The sequence below is a fragment of the Sporobolomyces koalae genome (assembly GCF_050403365.1).
Source record: "Sporobolomyces koalae JCM15063 DNA, S_koalae_JCM15063T_v1_ctg1, whole genome shotgun sequence".
NCBI classification, from domain to species: Eukaryota; Fungi; Basidiomycota; class Microbotryomycetes; order Sporidiobolales; family Sporidiobolaceae; genus Sporobolomyces; species Sporobolomyces koalae.
The window spans coordinates 942250-962590 of NW_027481770.1; the positions used below are offsets into that span (position 1 = coordinate 942250).

At 56.3% G+C, this 20341-nt stretch overlaps 6 protein-coding genes across 6 annotated transcripts; 3 read left to right on the forward strand and 3 right to left on the reverse strand.

Annotated features, from left to right (window-relative positions):
• Nucleotides 1-410: 410 nt before the first annotated feature.
• JCM15063_003514 (uncharacterized protein) lies at nucleotides 411-1883 on the forward strand (the record flags this gene model as incomplete). Its single annotated transcript, XM_076675435.1, has 3 exons — nucleotides 411-817; nucleotides 884-995; nucleotides 1059-1883. The coding sequence occupies 3 exons, from the start codon at nucleotides 411-413 to the stop codon at nucleotides 1881-1883; spliced, it is 1344 nt and encodes a 447-aa protein (XP_076537519.1).
• A 229-nt stretch (nucleotides 1884-2112) lies between these two features.
• On the reverse strand, nucleotides 2113-3429 carry JCM15063_003515 (RCC1 domain-containing protein; the record flags this gene model as incomplete). Its single annotated transcript, XM_076675436.1, has 1 exon — nucleotides 2113-3429. One exon carries the CDS (start codon nucleotides 3427-3429, stop codon nucleotides 2113-2115), a length of 1317 nt encoding a protein of 438 aa, XP_076537520.1.
• Nucleotides 3430-3561: 132 nt separating this feature from the next.
• On the forward strand, nucleotides 3562-6273 carry JCM15063_003516 (F-box/WD repeat-containing protein; the record flags this gene model as incomplete). Its single annotated transcript, XM_076675437.1, has 4 exons — nucleotides 3562-5184; nucleotides 5252-5518; nucleotides 5600-6123; nucleotides 6201-6273. The coding sequence occupies 4 exons, from the start codon at nucleotides 3562-3564 to the stop codon at nucleotides 6271-6273; spliced, it is 2487 nt and encodes an 828-aa protein (XP_076537521.1).
• A 2897-nt stretch (nucleotides 6274-9170) lies between these two features.
• JCM15063_003517 (uncharacterized protein) lies at nucleotides 9171-10547 on the forward strand (the record flags this gene model as incomplete). Its single annotated transcript, XM_076675438.1, has 4 exons — nucleotides 9171-9201; nucleotides 9301-9443; nucleotides 9508-9770; nucleotides 9842-10547. The coding sequence occupies 4 exons, from the start codon at nucleotides 9171-9173 to the stop codon at nucleotides 10545-10547; spliced, it is 1143 nt and encodes a 380-aa protein (XP_076537522.1).
• A 1868-nt stretch (nucleotides 10548-12415) lies between these two features.
• Nucleotides 12416-13885, reverse strand: JCM15063_003518 (Mrp/NBP35 family ATP-binding protein; the record flags this gene model as incomplete). The annotated part of the gene is made up of 6 exons (XM_076675439.1): nucleotides 12416-12688; nucleotides 12768-12853; nucleotides 12928-13203; nucleotides 13280-13432; nucleotides 13514-13652; nucleotides 13745-13885. The coding sequence occupies 6 exons, from the start codon at nucleotides 13883-13885 to the stop codon at nucleotides 12416-12418; spliced, it is 1068 nt and encodes a 355-aa protein (XP_076537523.1).
• A 4541-nt stretch (nucleotides 13886-18426) lies between these two features.
• On the reverse strand, nucleotides 18427-20159 carry REX4 (putative 3'-5' exonuclease; the record flags this gene model as incomplete). Its single annotated transcript, XM_076675440.1, has 6 exons — nucleotides 18427-18984; nucleotides 19077-19226; nucleotides 19316-19404; nucleotides 19481-19674; nucleotides 19756-19994; nucleotides 20082-20159. The coding sequence occupies 6 exons, from the start codon at nucleotides 20157-20159 to the stop codon at nucleotides 18427-18429; spliced, it is 1308 nt and encodes a 435-aa protein (XP_076537524.1).
• Nucleotides 20160-20341: the final 182 nt, after the last annotated feature.

The following is a 20341-nucleotide window of genomic DNA, read 5'->3' on the forward strand; positions in this document are numbered from 1 at the left end:
GAAACTGCTCTTACGGTAATACATAGCAGGTACTTACGTACTCCACGATTCACGCCGCATCGATCGCGACCAATATCCGCTCTCGATCGGGCTATTTCCGCGGACTTGCTTGTCTTTTCATGATCTCTCACTGCATTTTCTCCGACAGCTAGCTTGATATGCATATCCTCTGCAAGTGTTTGCGCCTTTGGGAATTTTGGATCGCGACGCTTGCCATTAACGAGATCGCCCCTGCGCGCTGCGTCACGCCGATCGCAGCACAAAGTCGACCTTTATTCAGCACTTCCAGCTCCGGACTCCATCTTGGCACTCGGCACAGCTAGAGTATCCCGTGACCGCCTCGGCGAAGTAATCAAAGCGATCTGCTCGGCATTCTCTAGACGAAACTAGCGTTATCGCCAGCGCCTCGCATGTCCTCATGGCTCGCCTCGTTCCCATTCTCGCTCGCAGCGCCATGGTCGTCCTCAACAGCTCCAAAGACGAGTGGGAATCCCGGCCAGAGCGGTAGCGCCAGTGCAACTCCCTCGCCCCCACTTCGCCGATCGAGGTTTCCAAGTCCTCCGCAACGAGGCACCTCTGCGGTTCAGAAGCATTGTGTGGAAGGTTCACCGAGTGGAAGCAAACGAGCGAGGGATTGCGCAGAGGCGCCTAACAGCGAGAGGCTTTCGCAGGACGAGGACGAAAACGAGGACTCCGTGCATAAGCGACAGAAACGGCAGAGAGGCCTGGTTGGATCTGTTCTGAGCACAGCGCTCGATGCAGCCGTGTTCTCGACTGCGCTGGGCTACTCGGCTTACCAGCTGTGGAAACATCCACCGTAGGTGTCCGCCTCGTCTTCCTCTCCCTTGTCAACGCTAACGTTCGTGATTGATTTTTCGGGCAGCACGGGAGACGACGTTGAGGAGCTAGTCCAGCGCAAGCAGCTGATGCTTGCCGATACGCCGCATTCAGCGTCCCCTGTCCTACCGGATGCGCCGCCACCATACTCCATAGAGGTGAGCTCTGTTGCTGTCAAACCACCTACAAGCTCAACATTGACGAACATTGACATGTATCAGCATCCGGTTGCTTCCACCTCGACTAATCATGAATCATTGGCTCGGGCCTCTCCATCCCAGATTCCTCGTCGCGTTCGGCATGTCCACGAACCTCGTCCTCGCATCTCTCCCCGAAGATCTACGCTTGCGCCATCTGACACCCGATTCGCGTCTCCACCGACATCGTCTTTCGACTTCTCCGAACCTTATGTGTCGCGCGACCCGCTCGCGGATCTTGCTCTCGCCAAAAACCCGACACCTGCGTTTCAGGATCCTCTCGCAGCAGAAGACGAGGAAGTCCGGGAAGACTTCGAGGACGACGAAGAGATGCGAGCAGTTTCGGAACGGTTGAAGAGCTTGATCGAGACTGGAAGGGAAGCGCTTGCGAGTCGACCGAGGGAATGGTCTTCGAGCTCGGGTTCGACTCTCGCCTCTAGCTCAACCCCACGAACGCGACTCTCAACGAACAGCAGTATTGAATCGACTGCAACGATGGGTTCCCTGCGCAAGCCGTCTCCGCTCTCCCAGTCCTCCCCGCGATTCGAGACGAACACATCCCGATCGCCGCAACTCGCGTCGCTGCGTAGTGCGGACGCCGATCATCCAACGATTGCTTCAGACTCGCCCAAAATCCGGCGTAGGTCGATAGATGCTCCTTCGTCTGCCACGCCCTCCTCATTGGGCGCGCATTCGGCTGCTCGGGCTCGGCATCGATACAGCACGTCCTTTGGCGGTTACAACGGTTCGGAGACCGTGCTCGACAACGCCACAGGCGCAGTCGATCAGTTCGAGCGAGTCTTGTCCCGCGCGAAAGGGCCGCGATCGAGTCTGGGCGGGGGCCGTTAACCTTCCAAGAAGAAACGAGGCTCCTTATCGTTTGATCCTTGTCGCATGTGTTGTTTGTATGACTTTTACTTTTTCCTGTTGTTGGGAACGAGGATATTCGCCGATCTGACGAGAGTCTTTCTGTGTCGTGGATTTGATCGGGAGACGTGGTTATATTGGTACGACCGCGATGGCGCGTTGCCCGCAACCTGAACCCCACTCCTAATCTGTTCCGCGCTCGAGGTTGTGGCTAAGTCGCGAACAGGATCCAACTCGTCGCCATACCTCCCCAAATCCCCACAATCCTTGCGCCCTCGTTCAATCGTTCCTGCATGACTTGAAAGACCCTTACGGGCTCTCGACGATCTTGAACGTCTCCGTCTCCGAGTCCGAGGTTCCCATGTTCGTTCCATCCCCACGCATAGAGTTCTTGCTTCGACGGTTCGGGTTCGACGAGAGCAATGACATGTTCCGAGCCGCAGACAAGCCGTTGTGACTCGCTTGAGGGCAGCTTGACTCGGTACCACGGGGCGGCCATGGCCATGGTCTTTGAAACCTGTTCGTGGGGCGTTCCTCTACCTAGTTGTCCATGCGAATCGCTTCCCGACGCCGAGATGATCTGAGGAAGACTGAGAAAACTGGTGTTCCACGTCGAATGTACCGAAATGGCGACAGTGTCGTCGCCCTTCGAGATTGCAGAGAAGGGGACGAGGTTCGAGCGAGCTTCCGACTGACAACCCAGTTGCCCATGTTTGTTCGAACCGAGCAAGATCACGGTCGCTCGAGACGATGAGGGCGTGGGAAGGAGAGAAATGACAGAATGATCCTTGCCGCATGCGAGATCGACAATGTCGCGAGCGGAGAAAGGTTCCGGAAGAGGCACGATCTCGGGTCTCGGAGTAGTTTTTGGAAGCTTGGCGGAAAGGTCGGGAGAGCCGAGTTGCCCATGTCGAGATGCCCCCCAGCCTACGAGCAAGGTGCGTGTATCACGGTCTGACTCGACAACTTCGACAAGCGCAAGAACGTGTCGAGGGCCTGCTTCGAGTCGGCGTATGCGATATGGACCGTTGAAGAGGTGTCCGAATGAGACCACCGACGGAGCTGAGTGAGGACCGCCAGCAATGCCTCGCTCGCCCCAATCGTTCGACCCGAAAGACACGAGGATGTCCGAGCGCTTCATCTCGCTTTGTTCGCCATCAGGCACGTGTCGCAGCACGACAAAGGACGTCTCCCAGCTCGATGCAATCTTGAGCGGCTCGTACCGCATGAAGTCGAGACCCGGTTGAAGCGGGAGGTAGCGAGCTCTTTCGATGGGTTCGAATTGAACCCTCGGCTCGCTGTTCCCCTCGCCAAGCTGCCCGGCCGAGTTGCTGCCCGTTCCGAGGAGGACGCGCTCGTCAGCGATGTCAGCGAGCAGGAGCGAGTGGTTCGCACCAAGCGCGAGGGCGAGCGGGCGGCATTTGCGAGGGAGCCTCAGTCGAGTGTAGCACGAATGATCTTCAACCGAACCGAGACCGAGCTGGCCGTGCGAGTTGGATCCGGTCGAGTAGAGCTCATGCGATGACATGGCGAGAATTGACAAGTTGAACGACTCGCTGATCGAATCGATGATTCATGCGTCTCCGATTCCCCGTCTCACGTACTGCGACCTCGACTCATCGCGTAACAGGCGCGCTAGCTCAATCCTGAGCCCGTCAGCATGCAGCACGAGGGCTCACCGCAAGCGTCGCGTCGGCAGCGGGCGTCGTCGTCTCATGACGCACCCTCACCGCCTCGACGCTCTTCACGAACGGCAGCCAGCTCCTCTGTGCCGATAGCCTCGACGAGCTCGATTGCAGTTTCAAGTGCAATCTCATCTGGCCCTGCCGCCGCTGTAACGGACCCCGTCTCGGTCCTTCCAGCGTCCTCGCCCTCGCGTGCATTCTCTCGCATCTGGGACCGCTTCTCGCCTCCAACCATCACGTCGCCGTTCTCACTTCCGCAGCAACAACCTGCCTTCTTCCGCCGACCTCGATCCGGCTCGAGCTCACCCTCGAGTCCTCCAGCGAGTCCTGCGCGCCCGGAAGACTTTGGGCGCCGGCGAGTGCCTCCAAAGCTCGAGCAGCACGACTCGGCATCCCAATTGTCGTTCTCCCTCCGCAGAGCGTCCACAGGTGCCGCCCTTGCAGAGGACCGCAACGCGTTCAGAGCGAGGAGTCCGAGCGGAACTCCAATCAGCGACGGATGGGAAGCGTTCCGGCTGCCCGGCATGAGCAAGTGGAGATCACGTCCCGACGCGACGACAGACTCGCCGGTCGAGGACAGCGGAGGCGAGGAAGAGTTGGGAGACGGGGCGGATGACGAGGCCTGTTTCGTCGACGAACCGTACGGCAAAGTCGACTTTCTCGTCTCGTTGCCTTCCGAGATTTCCCTCTACATTCTGTTGCACCTCGACTTTCGATCGCTGTTGGCCTGCGGAGTCGTTTCGAAACAGTGGCGGATCTTCACGCACGATCCGTTGCTGTGGAGGGATCTCTTCCACCAGAACCCGAAATGGGCGATCAAGCCCGAAGCGTACCAGGCCGCAATTCTCGCAGCGCAGCGCACCGCCACGCAGACCCCGACAGGTCTCAACAGTCCTAGTGGGTACTTTGGCCTGTCTCGACCGAGTATGCCCAACATCAAGAGGGCAGCGAGCAGTTTTGGCAAGGCGCGGGTCAAGAACGTCGTCAACGGCGCGGACAGAGTCAGCCAAGGCTCAGCCAATCTCGGGAAAAAGCTAAGTGGGCTCGTGAGCGATCTCGGTAACATCTCCATTTCGTCATCGTCATCGAGCAGAAGCGACAGAGATGGTCAAGACGATACCGGGGGCTCAGCTGCCGTAGGCGACGCAGGCTCGGTCGGAACGCCCACCAGACCCCGCTCGCTTCCCAGTCGCCGAACCACCGCTACTGCACTCATGACTCTCGTTACACCTGGCGCTCCGTCAACCTCGACGTTACCGACACATGCTTTCGCCTCGCCGCCGTCGACGAGCTTGTCCCGCACGAATTCTGCCACCGCGCTCTCTTCCCTCGCTTCCTCGATTGCGTCTCTTCCTCCGAGCCGTACCCCTTCGACTCGCCGGGTCTCATCTGCGATTTCCGCGCCCCTGTCTCCTGCGATCTCGCTCTCGTTAAACCTCGAGCTCCCGACGGTACTCGACTGGCCGAAACTGTACAAGGACCGATGGTTGCTTGAGCAACGTTGGCGAGAAGGGAAACCGAGCTGGAACTGGCTCGAGGGCCACGAAGACAGCGTGTACTGTGTCCAGTTTGACGAGAAGAAGGTCATCTCGGGATCTGTCAGTTTTGTTCGCACCTCGATACCTTCCGCGACTGTTCCTGACCGTGAAGTTTCTGGTTGCGCAGAGAGACAAGACGATCAGGATATGGGATGCCGCCTCGGGCACAGTCAGTCGAGTTCTGACAGGTCATGAAGGCTCGATTCTCTGCCTACAGTACGACGACCGGATCCTGGTATCCGGTTCGTCCGACTCGCGTATCCTCGTATGGGACCTCGTCGGGGACGAAGGAACGGGTCGAGGCAAGTACGAGGTCAAGATGACTCTTGTCGGACACGCGATGGGAGTTCTCGACCTCTGTTTCGACGAGCAATGGATCGTGAGCTGTTCCAAGGCAAGTCGCCAATTTCCTCATCTCGTCCTCGTTCCACCAGAATGTAAGCTGACGCCGAGCTAACGCATACGGGTACGATAGGATACGACGACACGAATCTGGAACCGACATACGGGCGAATTCCTTCGCGCGCTTTCAGGTCACAGGGGCCCGGTCAACGCAGTCGCGCTCAACTCGAACCGCATCCTGACGGCCTCGGGAGACGCGTTGATGAAAATGTGGGACATCCACACGGGCAAGACGCTACGGACGTTCTCGGGCCACACGAGAGGGTTGGCCTGCCTCGAATGGTCGCCAGATGGCAAAGAGATCGTTTCGGGAGGCAACGACCAAGTGATCAAGATGTGGAACGCCGACACAGGTGAATGCTTGAAAGAATTCAAAGGGCACACGGACCTCGTCCGAAGCCTCAGTTTCGACCATGCGTCGAGAAGAATCGTCAGCGTCGGATATGACAAGACTTCGAGAGTATGGAACGTCGACGCCGAGGGCGAAACGAGGGAAGGCGACACGACCGGAATCAAGAAGGTCTCAGCCACGCACAAGTTCAAAAGTCATGCCAGTCTCGTTTTCGATGTCGACTTTGATGTCTCGAGGATAGTAAGGTACGTCCGGGCTATTTCGTCGCTGTCTAATGCAAGGTACTGCGCAGGTAGTGACCAACATGATCAATCCGCAACAGCTCGTCTCATGATCGAAGGATTCTGTTGATGGACTTTGGCTCGGGTCTCGACGTGTCGAAATTCGCGTCCTGACCAAATCGTAGCTTGTCAGCGGCACAACTCAAGCCATTCCCTCAGCATCTTTGGCCGAGATGTTTACGGATAAAATTTGTTTTTCTCTATACAGTAGAGACACCTTGCACGGGCCGTTTCCCAGACCATGCTGTTCGGTGTTTCAGCCGTGCGCACAGTCTCCTCCAGATTCCATTTTTGGCGACCTCGTGCGGTGCAGTACAAGCTCGGCCATGGATTCGTAAGCTCGTTCGGTGTCCGGTAATGCAGCATCCTCTGTCCGGTTCCAGGCCGCCCGTACCTCCGCACTCCGCGAGTGCATGTGGACCCCGTTCTGCAGAAACTGCGAGGGGGAGAGACTGTTCCGCCCAAAGAGGTACTACAGTAGAAGCCCTGCGCGGGGACAACGGATGGATTCGCATGCCGTTCCATGAGTTCCGAGGCTCAAGCGTGGCGAGCGATTGCGTGAGAGGCGACCTTCCTCGCGTACCTGCTCAATTCCGAGAACCGCTTGATGGAGAAATTTTTGTCCGACCTAGTCCGCCGCCTCGAATGCGGATATGGGGGATCACGAGCTATCATTGTGGAGATGGAAGGAGGGGAGGCGAGTCGGAACCGGAGATTGCCGAGCACGGTTAGCTCCGACATTTTAAGGGGACGTCGGACGTCCACGCAACGCTCGCCTAAAAGCCAATCTTTCATGCTTGGGGACAGGTTCTGGTAGATCTTGCACGACCCTGCCAGACGATAGGCTAAGCGACATTAAACGCGCTTCGCCAAATGGGGCTGAGCCTTCATGCTGCCGAGATGGTTGGGCTATAGCTAGCGTTCAACGCGCGTATCAGCAGTCGCAATTCTGGAGCACATTTACGAGAGGTCTAGCCGGTTTACAGTACTCAGTAGCCTTCAACTTTCAAGGCCCAAAAACCGGACAGCCTCCTAACGGTGCCGAAATAGCAGGGGCGTTCTGCCGAAAGGGGAGAAGCTCGGACGACCGTTTTGCCACGCGCGACATCTCTCCAGCTGGTCGTGCGTGCGCGCGGTTTACGGTGCCGCCCAGAAGCAATACAGAACGATACTTTTGCTAGCGCGGCAGTGGAGTGCGTCGCCACCGTATACGGTAGTCTCCTACCGGAGAATTGGCTCAAGAGCGTCTGGCGCAGGTTCCGCGGCAGCGGCTGTCACCGTGCGCTGTTTGTGCGACAATGCTGTGCGCAGGAGGCGCAGCTCTAGGAATTCGGACTTCGCTCGGTTTCGCTGGATCTGGCCAGCAATCCCGCCAGGAAATGCAGGTCTATGTTAAGTGAGTAAGTCGTCGCATGAGGCGGTACATGACCCGAATTACCAGGAAATGATACTGGTCCAGAATGCCAGATTAACCTTCGGAGATCTCGGCAAAGTTCGCATCGCGGCTTCGACTACATTATCTGTGTGATTGCTGAACAACCTGTGCTAGCCTCGCACAAAGGACGAGTTTGTATTGGCTGTATTGGTCCTGACTGTCAGATGGAACCCGGACAGTCGGAAACTGGAGAAGTGCGGAGTGCGAGGACCATTGTTGGCCACGCGAGTCTCGTGCGACTCGCTCATGGGTTTCCAAGTGTTCTCCCCTCGGATGTAGAAACTTTCTCGCGTTTTCTCGTTCGCTCTCGAGCTTTCGACGAAAATTGAATTTCCCAAGCGTATCCTTTGCCGAGGGCATTGAGCAAGGCCTCGGCGTTCCAGCTTGAAGTCGGGATTCTACTCGGCAAGCACATACTGCACTGTACAACCGCGTTCTGCGAGAATGCTTCGATTGTGTAGAGAAGCCACTGCGAGGCTCAGGTAGCGAGTCATCGATGTGCACCGTTGTGGCGGCTCGTCAGAAGTTGACGTCGACGGGTCGGTGCGTTTCGAGCGAGCTGCTTGTCTAAGCGCTTCATCGCCGGTTGTCATCTTTCGGATCTCGTTCGATGCCGCTTATGAGGATCGTTCGCGCTGACATCCCTCAGGCGTCCATGACATCGCATTGACCGAGGCTGACGAGGAGAGGGGACAGGAAACGGGAGAGGAGCCGGCGCCCCTGCGTCTCCAGCTGACGGCCGACGTCGGTTTTGCGAAGGTTGAGGGCCCCCGACTCTTCTCTCCAGCTTCTCTCGCTCGATCATTGCCGAATGTCGAAAATTGAGATGCTCTTGATTCGCTGGGCAGCGGGGTGAGCATGGCAAGATGCTCACGTCGAGAATCCCGCCGCATGAGAAGCGACAGCCTCGAGCGCACAGTGCGCGCGCAAGTGAGCGCCGGCTCGTTTGTAGCACGAACGCAGAAGGTCGCCGCCCAGGCTCTCGGACGAACGGGTCGTTGCGGGACTCGTGCGCGCAGTGCGCGCAGTGCGCGGCAAAGGCGTGCGCTCAAGCGGCTCAGGAGAGGAAAAACTTACCTCCGAGGAAGCGAGGCACGGTGTCTCACTCGGTGAAGAGGGTCTGTCCCGTGCGTGCCTCGGGATTCTCAAGCGTCTTTTTCATCCTCGCTTCTCTCGCTCCAGTCGCTTCCCAATCTTCCAGCGCGTGCGAGTCAAGGATCTCGCGATCCCCATCTAGTGCTCCTCTCTCTCCTCTCTCCTCTTCATCAGCACTCGCCCTCGACCGCGCCGCCCAATCAATCTTCGGTCACCGCCAGTCAGCAGACCACGCGAGCCAACTTACATAGCCGGCTTCTCCCGCTGACGAAAGTTCCACCTCATCGCCCCATCTCAGTCTCCGATCTCCACGGTCGCGACCTGTACCTCGCTCGAGACTAGTACTTCTCTCGCCGTCGACGCTCAACGCTCGCAGTCGCGCTCGATTTCAGCGGATCCGGCCCATTTCACGGGATCCGACGTTCTTTCCTGCAAGGATCTACGCATCTTCTCGCTTCCTTTTCCCGATCGCCACGCCAGCATGCCTGCCGACAAGTACTACGGTTTCGAAGGTCAGTCGTGCATGCGAATTACAGACACTCGAGTCTATCCGAAGCGTGATCCTGACCCCGATTGCTGCGCTCCTCGCGTTGTTGATCACGCGCACACAGACCAAGCCCTCCTCTGCGAGCATGTCATCACATCGCTCTTCTCGGTCGGTCCCCAGCCTGCAGTAGGCCGCGTTGGGATCGACACGCCCCCGCTCTCGCCCAAGTCAGCCGGACCCCAAGTGCCCCAACTCGGGGAATTCATCGTAAGTTGCTCGCTGTTCGGCCACGCTTCGTTCGCGCGCATGCTGACGCCACCTCGGCACATAGGCCTACGCGCTGTACCGCACTCGCCTGCCTGTCTCAATTACCCACCAGGCGCTCCTGCTCCTCACACGCCTCAAGACCCGCTATCCTTCCGCACGCGGCACTTCGACTTCGCCCCACCGACTCTTCCTCTCGTCTCTCATGCTCAGCTCGAAAATCTCGATGGACGACACGTACTCGAACAAGAGCTGGCAGATTGTTGGTCAGGGCTTGTTTGAACTCAAGGAGGTCAACCAAATGGAGCGCGAGCTCTTCGCTTTCCTTGGGTAAGTCCATGGCCTCCCGTCTTTCGCAATCTTGTCCGCTCAGCGCTGATGTTGATTTCTCCTTTACTCAGTTGGAATGTTGTCGTCCGAGACGAAGAACTCGCCGCCTGGGTCGAAGAAATCGTCACCCCTTACGAGACCGAGCGATCCCTCGCCGCTTCCCTCGCGCCTCTCGCATCTGCTCAGCCGATCGACAAGGTCGTGCCCGAGCGCAAGCGAAACCGAGAAGCTTCGAGTCCTCGCCTGCCGACGCCTGCGGCTTCTCCGACCCGCTCGCGCTCTCCCTCGCCTGACTCGATCGCGCGCCACCGCCGCGCGTCCGATGCAGCAGTGGCTCTCCTGCACGGAGGCAACATGCCGATCAACGCGCCCAAGCCGAGGTTCCACCCGAGCACAGCCGCGTACGACTCGACTCCTTCCACTTCCGCCTCTTCCTCGCCTTCTCGGACTTCGCGACGATTGCGACGACCCGAGTCGCGCTCGTCTCCTTACTCCGGACGCGATTCGTCCCGATCGTCTTCCCGAGCACCCTCGACCGTCGCATCGTCCTGCGCCTCTTCGCCCGCTTTCGGTCACGCTGGCCTGCACACTCCGGCATCGCCCTGCACCCCAGCCGGCCCGCTCACGCCTGAATCGGCACCCAAGTCTGCCTGGCCTGCCACCGTCCCGACAGGAAAAGTCGCACCTTGTGTCGTTGTCGACCCCTCGACCTACGTGTTCCCGCATCCGGGCCAGCAGTCTCACGGTGTTGAGCACGACACTGTCAACGCCTGGTAGACTAGCACGCAAATCGCTCTTTCGCAATCTTCGCAACTCTCCGCATCATATGTTTTGTCGTTCTATCGCCACCTTCATCAGTTCCCTCTTTCCTGGATCGCACGTTATTCAAACCTCGTTCTTGCTGTTTCGCAACTCTCAATACCCATGGTCTGTATGTGATCTTGATATCCGGTTCAATTATTATTTGTCTCTCTCCCCCTTGTCGTTTTGGGTCTTGGTCGTAACACGCACAACTCTCTTATTTCGCTCTATCCATTTCGCGAGAGCTCGGTCTTGGTCTGAGCGCGGGGATTGATGCGAGAGATTCGGGAGATCGTCGAAACTCGTCGACGTCATGGCGATTATCGCGTCCAGCGGCCATCATGTTCGACTTTCTCCGGCCGGGCGCGCGCCCGGCCTCTCTCGCTTCTTTACGTACGTCAAGTACCCTTCCCATGTCCGAAGGATCGGTTTCAGCGCTATGTACGGATCATAAGGGAGCGGGACCTGTCTCTAACCGAAAGGGGTACACACCGGTACAACTGTCCTTCCCCTCACTCCGGATTTCTTGGCAGGACTCCGCGCGTGAGCTAGTACGTAGCCACCGACACGCTGGTCGACGTCAAGGGGGACTCCGCAACGCATCCCGTCTCTGGTTTCGGTCGAGTCGTCTATTGACGCACGTCGTGACGAGTGCGCCTTCGCGACGAAAGGTCGATCACCCAGAGCCGTACCGAGGTATGACGAGCAGCAGTATCCCAAGGAAATCCCCGTCCTTTCGACGAGAACTGGTCTGAATGCATGTGCGTGCAAAAGACAAGCCGCCTCCTTTCCCCCGGCCACTCTCGCAAAGGTTCACTCAGCTATTTAAGAGCTGGTTTACAAAAGCCCCTGATACTCGCGGCCTCGGCGAACGAGCGCGCGCGACTGCTTGATTGCAGCGGGCACGGTCCTCGTCTTGCGCCCCCAGCGTTATACGAGCGAATTCTCGAAAATCTCTTTCTCTGGCTTCGCATGCTTTGCACGTCAAGGTAGACTCTCTATTCGGGCTTCTCACCCAAGTCAGTAGCTCCCTTCTCCTTGCAATAACCACCCAGAACAGTGCCGTTCTTGTCGCTCTTTGGGAAAACACCGAAATCACAACGGCCGCTGTTTTTTACAGTAAGGTGATCAACGTTGTACAGCCGAAAGACGCTGACGCTTTGCTCCGGAAAAGCACCGTGCCACGGCAAAAGATGGAGACTATCTTTTATCGGCCGAAACGACTGTCTGAAAGGGAACGCACCGGTTTACCCTTATAGATCAGATATCGATGCGATACGATATGTAAGCGATTAAGAATATCGGAATATGCTTGATGCTTGACGAGTCTGTTTCGGAATTCGCGTACCCGAATACACGGGAAGGGTGCCGATCGAATCAGAAGCAAGGAAACGTGGCAGAGGAACCCTGCAATAATCGTGGTGGTTTCACGCTCTACTTGTCTAGATTTCGAAATGCCGTTTGATCACCGCGCGCCCGACTGACCAAGCGACAGCCATTCTTGCATCCAAAAGTGGAGTCGGAAAAACACAAAGTCTTGGGTAAGCATTCGGATTTCACAATAGTAGAAGAGGGCCATCCCGGCAATTGAGGTTGATGGCATCGGCGAGACGCTAAGTTGGGCTGCGATGACATCGACGAAGCTTTGCTGTAAGCGCGCGCACCCGCGAACATTCGCGAAACCAACGGATACAACTCCTAGGGTACCGCAACTGTCGATGGCGGTGTGTATTTGCGGAACCAGAACCCGTAGACAGTGTGGCGCAATCTCCCGATAGTTGCCGCAGGTGTGACGTGTTCTTGGACTGGGAGTTTGAGCGGCGTGCACGAGTCCGACGTCCTTTTCAAGAGCTGTGCAATTTGCGCCAGACTTGATTCCCGAGTTCGAGGAACGCCTTTCTCGCATCTCCACCCTGGTCCTCCTGGTCAAGCATGACGACTGGAGCTCCTGCGTCACCCTTTGCTGAGACGGCCGGTTCGATCGGGATCTTCGCGAGGACTTCGAGCGACAAATCGGAACAGGTTTCGAGGAACGGAGTCGGCGGTCCAAAGATGTAATGCGGTGTGGTCGATCCGGGGCACACAAAATGCGACATATTGAGAACTGCCCCCGTCAACTGTTGAATGGTGCGAGCGCAATCTCTATCAGCTGGTTGCGCTCGAGACCCGGAATGACGAGAGGAGAGGGCCACTTGCTGGAATTCCGAGTTTGCGGAACATGGCGACACCCTTGCGAGTGTCGATCAATGCGACGTTCTGCGGCGTCGAGACTATGACGGAACCTGAGCGGATAGACGCACATAGTCAAGAATCAGTCGCAGAGCCTCGATGCAGGAAACGGCTACGGGGAACTGACCATCGACCGTCAAGAGCTGACCGATACTGAGAGTGACATCTCCGGTCCCGGGCGGAGTGTCGATCACGAGGACGTCGAGGTCGTTACCGCCAGGTGTGCCTGCCCGCCAGTCGACATCGAACAAGAGTTGCTGCACGGCCTTCATCACCATCATGCCACGCCATACGACTGGCGTATCGGCGTTGTGTTTTCCTGGTTCAGTCGGACCGTTCGGAAGGAGGAAACCCATCGACATGCAAGGCAAGCCGTGCGCGCGAAGTGGGGTCAACCGATTCTCTGCAAAGACCCACCCTCTCGGAATCGATGTCAGACGAGTCGGCATCACTAGAACAGTGAGAGAGGGGCTACTGACCTCGAGTCAAATAGGGTTCGCCAACACCTTCAAGTCCCATCAATTTCGGGATCGAAGGTCCGAAAATGTCGAGATCGAGCACGCCTACTCTCGGGGCATCTTGCCTGCCTGTAACCTGCGAGTCTACAGACGACAAAGCGAGTGCCAGATTGACTTGGAATCCACCCCCCGCGAGCCCACGAGTCAGTCCGGGTGAACGAGAGGAAAGGTCTGGTCGGTCGGGGCCATGTTCACCTGCTACGCTCGACTTGCCGACTCCTCCTTTGCCGCTGCTTACGACGAGAATCTTCTTGACGCCTTCAAGTTTGCGCTTCTGGGGCAACCCTCGTTGCATCCGAGGCATGGTCGGCGGTGCATCGTTACGCGGTAGACCCTGACAGACGCCGCACGCATTAAGTGTCAGCTTTGTGTTGTCCTCGCTGGCACGTCTCAAGAACTTGAGGAGCTGAAGCGGGGTCTGCGTACGAGAGGATTGTCGTGAGATCGAGCGGACGAGGTTGAACCGAATGCGCGACAATTCGCTCGCTGTGGTGGGAGCCGTCCAAGCGTTGTGTCTTGCGGTCGCAACCGTAGACAAGCGCGTTTCGCAGAGCTGTGGCAGAACATCGTGTATAGTCGTGTTGTGATGACCGCGGGGTGGACAGTTGACTTCGATCTCACATTCTTGATCAGTGATCATGATCACGTGCCCCAAAAGGTCTCTCAGATAATACGTCAAAACAGTCTCACACGCTCGACTCGAAATCGACAAGAAAACAGAAGGTACAAACTTTGTGCCATTGCAGTGCATTGAAAGTCACCCAGAGCAGTTACAGGACAGAGAGGAAGCTTACCCATGCTATTACCTGACATCCTTGAAGCAACAGAGCACAACCTATTCGAGAGCACGAGACCGTGACGAGTCAGTACCTTGAATCATGAACGCAGGGAGGGTTGTTCTGATTTCGCATCAGTAATCCGAAACTAAAGATTGATCTCTTCAAAGACGAGAGTCCCGCGTGGTTTGTACGTCCTCGCGTTTCGACACAAGTGTCATGGACCCCATCTGTAAACTTAAGTCCGCCCGTCGGGGTTGCTTTCATCAAGCGCGAAAAAAACGAGCCCTGCTTGCGACTGGAAACTAACCTTGGAAACAGGATGAGGGTTGTCGAAGGAGCGAAGAGGACAATCGAAAAACTATCGGAGACGGAAAAAATACATCGTCAGTGGCTTGATCGAAGGCACTCGGACAGTGGTTGAGGCTAAGACACAGTCCCTAGCAGGGGACGAAAGTTGTCGACAGCAGGTGTTTCCGGTTGCTGAGATAGTGATATGTTTTGAATTGATCATCACTGCCAAGAGACAGGACGCGGCTCGGAATACAGACTTACGCAAAGACGAAGCGAACAGACACGAGCGGGTCGATCGAAACCTATACGTAGCGAAGGGTGCGAGAGGTCAGCTTCACTATTCCCTTCGATATGCCAACGAAGTCGCTGATGGTGTGGAGAGCTCAGATAAGGCTGAAACTTTGATTTAATGTACGAGTTCCTCAAAAAGATTAGGATGGGCGAGAACCAGAGGTTGCTCTTAGGTACAGGTATCGTCACAGCTCCCCACCAGAAGACCGGATGCCGGCATAAATGTTTACGAACTTACACAAGAGAGCGAGCGTGCACCGTTTGGCGGAAGGAAGAAGAGCGGATCGAGGTCGATAGACAAGTACAAGCACTGCAAGGATTCGCAAAGCACGTCAGCAAGATTGATCTGCGGATGTTCCTCTGTGTGCCCCGACCCCGGCTCGAGCAGCTTCAGTGCTGAATAGTCGTCCACAGCACCAGAGCGTGACCTTCCGGGTCGAGCTACGAGAACAGGACGACCCTGCCGAAGCAGACATAGTCCTCTTCCCGATACCCGCGCACCGTCTGGATCACCTCCGATTAGGCCACATGCAATCAAATCTCGCGCATCCCCTTCGAACGATTCGAAGTGAGATGCGGTCGTATTTGTGTAACCATCCTGCGCTGCCATCTCCTCGCTCGCAACGCCTCCCGATGCAATGCCTCGAGAAAGTAAACTCACGCGATGAATCTGAAGGAGCAGGAACCTGAACAGCGGAGAAGAGGACGAAATTTTCCGTCAGCTTCTCTAGCTCTTCCGATTCTGGGGTGCACTTCGAGCAAGAGTGCTCATGCCGATGACATGGTAGCAAGTGCGATAGGACGGAGGAGGAAGTGATCGATCCTAGGGTTGAAGACATAAATCGATGGTTGTTTCCTCAAACTTTGTCAAGTTTCTTAGGTTTGAAATGATTCGTTGTGTAGTTATAGTCATTTCGATGGAGGAGGAGAGCGAAATGGCCGCCGGTCGAGAGGCCGAGAGCGAGACTTACAAAGAGAGGTGGTGGGGGCAAAGAGAGAGAGGAGCGAGAGCGCGTAACAGACTCGGGGGGATCCAGCTTCAGGGGAGGTTCGACGGTGAGATACACGTGTCAGCTCGATGCTTTCGGTGGTACAGACTCTGTAGGAGGTCCAGACAAGGGTCGGATCATGTCAAGTGTAAATGGATGCCTTCTACCCCGACACAGACCGCTAAACCGAGAGGTAGCCGCGTCGGTCGAGTCCGGGTTCAACCTCAGTTTGTAATCCTGTCCGGACACGCTTGCTCGTGTTTGCAGGTATACGAGGAGCATCAGACTCACGACCTCTGACGGAACAGCCGCAGCCCGTTTAGAGAGAGAGACAAGTTCAGGAGAAACAGAGAACGAAATTAATGGGATTCAGCTAGCTTATAAGCCAACCCAATCGAGTCGGATCTTTAGGGGATGCTGGCTGTATTACTTTGACAAGCTCTCTCGGTACGTATCCAGGAGAAATTTCTCCTAGTCTACCCATCCACCGCCCTCCATCAATTCATCTTCGAGCACTTGCGCCAAGAAATTGTCATGGGTTTCGTTGTCAGCCGATTCGGGATGTGAGCGAGGCGATGTCGTTTCTGATCGACTTGATCGCGTAGTGATTCTGACAAAACGAGACCGTCGATAAGACCTGCTCCAAAGACAGCCCTCTATTGTTTTGGCGATCAGATTCCGACCTTCTATCGTCATTGACACCGACGTCCTTGTTCTGATAGAATGGCGTGAGATCAAGACGAGATACTGGGTTTGAACCCATTGAGAAGCTGAAAACTTACGGCGATGTGGGTCGCGGCGAGGATATCCGCGGTCATCTGTTGAACCTCGAGGCTCAGCTCTGCGACGCTTGCTATGCGCGAGACTATTTCCGGGATGGCATTGCTCGTCCGAATTGGCGAGCGTCTTGTAGAAGGCGGTTCCTGCGCCGGCAAAGGCTCATTTCTCGAGAATGAGGGTCTGTTCAGTCGTTCGGCGATGCTCATGAACCCACGCCTGGGCTGTTGACGATGCTCGACGGCATTGCTCGTCCGAATCGGCGAGCGTCTTGCAGAAGGCGGTTCCTGCGCCGGCAAAGGCGCATCTTCCGAGGAACAAAGTCGCTTCACTCGTTCAGCGATACTCACATACCCAGGCCTGGGGTATGGACGATGCTCGATGGCGTTGCCTGTCCGACCTGGTGAGCGTCTTGCCGAGGGCGGTTCCTGCGCCGGCGAAGGCGCACTTCCTGAGGGGAAGAGCATCTCCGATCGTTCGGCGTTGCTCATGAACAGACGCCTGGGCTGTTGACGATGCTCGATGGCATTGCTCGTCTGACTTGGTGAGCGTCTTGCAGAAGGCGGTTTCTGCGCCGGGGAAGGCGCATTTTGCGAGGAAGACAGTTCCTTCACTCGTTCAGCGATACTCACATACCCAGGCCTGGGGTATGGACGATGCTCGATGGTATCGCCTGTCCGACTTGACGAGCGTCTTGCCGAAGGTGGTTCCTGCACCGGTGAAAGCTCATCTTCCGAGGAAGCGAAGAGAAAGTCTGTCTCGTCGGGTAATTGTTTGGCATTCGGATCGAGGGCTATCCGTAGCTGTTTCTCGAATGCCGAGAGGTAGGGCTTAGGGTAGGACAGTCCAGTCGCTGTGATCGGAGGAAGCTTGGGTGGCGCAGCATCGAGCACGTCGCCACTGGTATCGAGTGAGGGAAGTAGTGCGGGCGGTTGTCGTTCGGGAAGGGCTCGCCATTCGGCTCGCAATTGGGCTCGCCGTGATCGGTTCTCAAGGACAGTTTGATGAGTGCGAGTATCGCGATGACGTTCGATCGCACTCAGCTTGATATTGGATGTGCGCCTTGGACAGAGCTTGCAGCGTGCGCGACCCGGTATATCCGGGTCGAGCTCGAAGTCTGTGGCAGGGTGCCGTCCGGATTGGTGAGCATATGAAGTTCATCAAGCAGCGTCTCGCCTGTGATTTCGGAGACTATGTTGAGTATGGCTTACCTGTGCCCAAGTCGGCGGCTGTCAGATGGCTTACGCGAGGCATCGCCTATTCGATAGGGGGATGCACGGAAAGTTCGCAATAAGATGGAAGACTGAGCGAGAATTTTTGGCGCGTCGCGTCGTGTCGACTGACAACAACAAACGCGTAAACAATAGAAGTCCGTGCTCAAACAAGCTTCGTTTTCGCTGCCCTCGCTTGGATCTCCTGTCCACCTCGACTTAATCCTCACGTCCCGCCGTCGCGTAACTCCCATTTTGTCTAGACAAGATGCTCGCGGGGATGTCGCAACGCTGTTCGCAAAGTTGCGACGCCATCCTGTCACGCAAGAGATGCTCAAAACTCCTCTCCTCCTTTCTGCAAAGCTGTTCGGTGCATCCTGGATCCCGTCTTTGTAAGCTTATCGTTTTGAGATTTAACCGAATCGAGAGGAGGGATTCATTCCGACGAGATCAGAAGGTCCGCGTCCGTCTGGACCCACTCTTATTGCTCGGAGACAACGTCATGCTCAGCGAACTCTGCTCGCGTTCGGACAGGCTGGGAAATCACCTGTGTCGATCATGTTTCGCTGAGGGCAATAAAGAGGAGAGTTTATTACAGTACGAGCTTTCTCGAGGTCCGTCACCAATCACCTCTTCGCGACGTCTAGTTAGAGCATTCGCCTCTGTTGCGGCGCTCGGACACGCGCAAAAAATGCAGTCAAGGCTATCTTTGAGCATTGCAGGAACGAGTACTGTCTTTGCAGCTCTCACTCTTTTCAACATTACCCCTGCTAGTCTTCCTCCCACCATCCCGCTTTACTGGTAGGTCGTTTCTGACTGTCACCTTTGAGCGAGACACCTCCGCTGCCCTTCTGCTGCTGCTGCATCGGTTTCCGCTTCTTCTTGTCTCCACCAGCTGGTCCTGCACGTGCGGGTTTAACTTGATCGACTTGTACGTTGACAGGTCTCGTCGTCGGTTTCTCAAAGTCGAACCCGAGGACCATGTCTCCGTCACGTTCGGTCCTACGCTTCTTGCGCCTCTCGCGTTCAACTTCTTCCGCCGTGTCCCCTTCGTCTTCCGTACCAGCTTCGTCTCGATCCTCGTTCATACCGGTCGTCGGGTTCTGCTGCACGTACTTGTACACGCTCGCGACTCCAGCGAACCCTCCAGCGACGGCGAGGTTCTTCTTCTTGCCGACTCCGGTCAACGAGATGCGAGAGTAATCGATCGTCAACAACGGCCTAGTCGTCGTCGTCAACAAGGCTGGGTTTGAGTGCTTCGTGATCGAATCTTCCCATGCCGATTTCTGCGAACGGTAAATCGCCATGGTTGCTCGGGCATCGGTCACCTAGAGAACACGATAGAGAATCAGTCTCCGAACGAGTAACGACCGCGGTAGCGTTGGTTTCGATCAGCGACTCTCGGGAGAAAACAACTGACCGAGGAATGCTCTCCGGCTTGAATGTCGAGCCCGAGCACGAGTTTCGCGAGCGTTCTCAACGAAGGTTTGTTCGTTTTCGTCAACCCCTGCAACGGCGAATACTTGGAAGTGTCCCGAGTCATGTGCCAGGGGTGCGACAGGAGCAAAACCTGAGATGATGGTTTCGTCCGAGGAGGATCAGGTTGATGAGATTCCGCTCATCCGACGAGGGATAGAAAAGGTAGAGAAGAGACTTTACGTTGGTATCGTTCGACAAGGCGTGTCCGATCAAGATTCGATCTTTCAACAGGTCTGCCACCTTTTTCTGTACCTCTTGGAAGCTAGGAGCTACGAATGTCGCAACGGTCACAGGAGTATGAGATTGCTGCAGTCAACACAGAGTAGGGATGAGGATGACACGTACCGTGCGTGAGATCTTGTTCCCGCACGCCCGAGACCCAGGTGCGATAGTCGGTCACGCGCTCGCGAGGACGCACGAATGTATCGAGGACGGTGTGACCGTGATAATTGACGATCGAGACGCGTGCGAGGGTCGATTCGACGCCTTCGGGTCCGACGCCGACCATCTCGCAATCGAGCGCGAGGTAATGTCCCGTTCTGAAGATTTTCGACAACGGTCACGGACGAACAATGGAGAAAGTCAGTGTAATGCTCGATCAGGCGAGAAGATTGACGTACTCTTTCTGCCAGTCGCCCCTGCCTCCGCTCATAATCTCCTCGACGGGGACCAATTTCTTCTCCTTCTTGGACTGCAACCCTTTCTCTCGGATGAGACTCTCGGTCGTCTCCTTCTCTTTCCCTTTCGCTGTGGCCGATGCCGCTCGAGCTGGCGAAGCGGGAACTGGAGGGGAAGAGGTTCGTCGTTTGCGCTTGAGGGGTTTGACGGGTTCGCTCGAGTCAGCATGCGGTTTGATCGCCTGCACGGTATAGTCCAGGTCAGAACCAGAACAGAGCGAAGTCTCTTCGCAGAGAGAGACAGAGAAAGCGAGAGAGGTCAGACTTGCAGTCTTGAGCGCTTTCCAGTTTGATGAAGGTGCAGCAGGTTCGGCAGGCGGCTGCTTCGATTTTGACTTTTTGGCCATCGTGGTTCGAGCTGCTCGAGAGGAACTGGGTCGAGAAGTGGATGAAAGTGCAGGAGGACTTTTTCCGTCTCTCACGCAGATTCGACCGAGATGCTTGATCCGGTATTCAAGGATGATGAGATCGGCAGGCTGAGTGTCGATGCTTCGTGACGGCTCGAGAACGATCAGGGTCGAGACAGGAG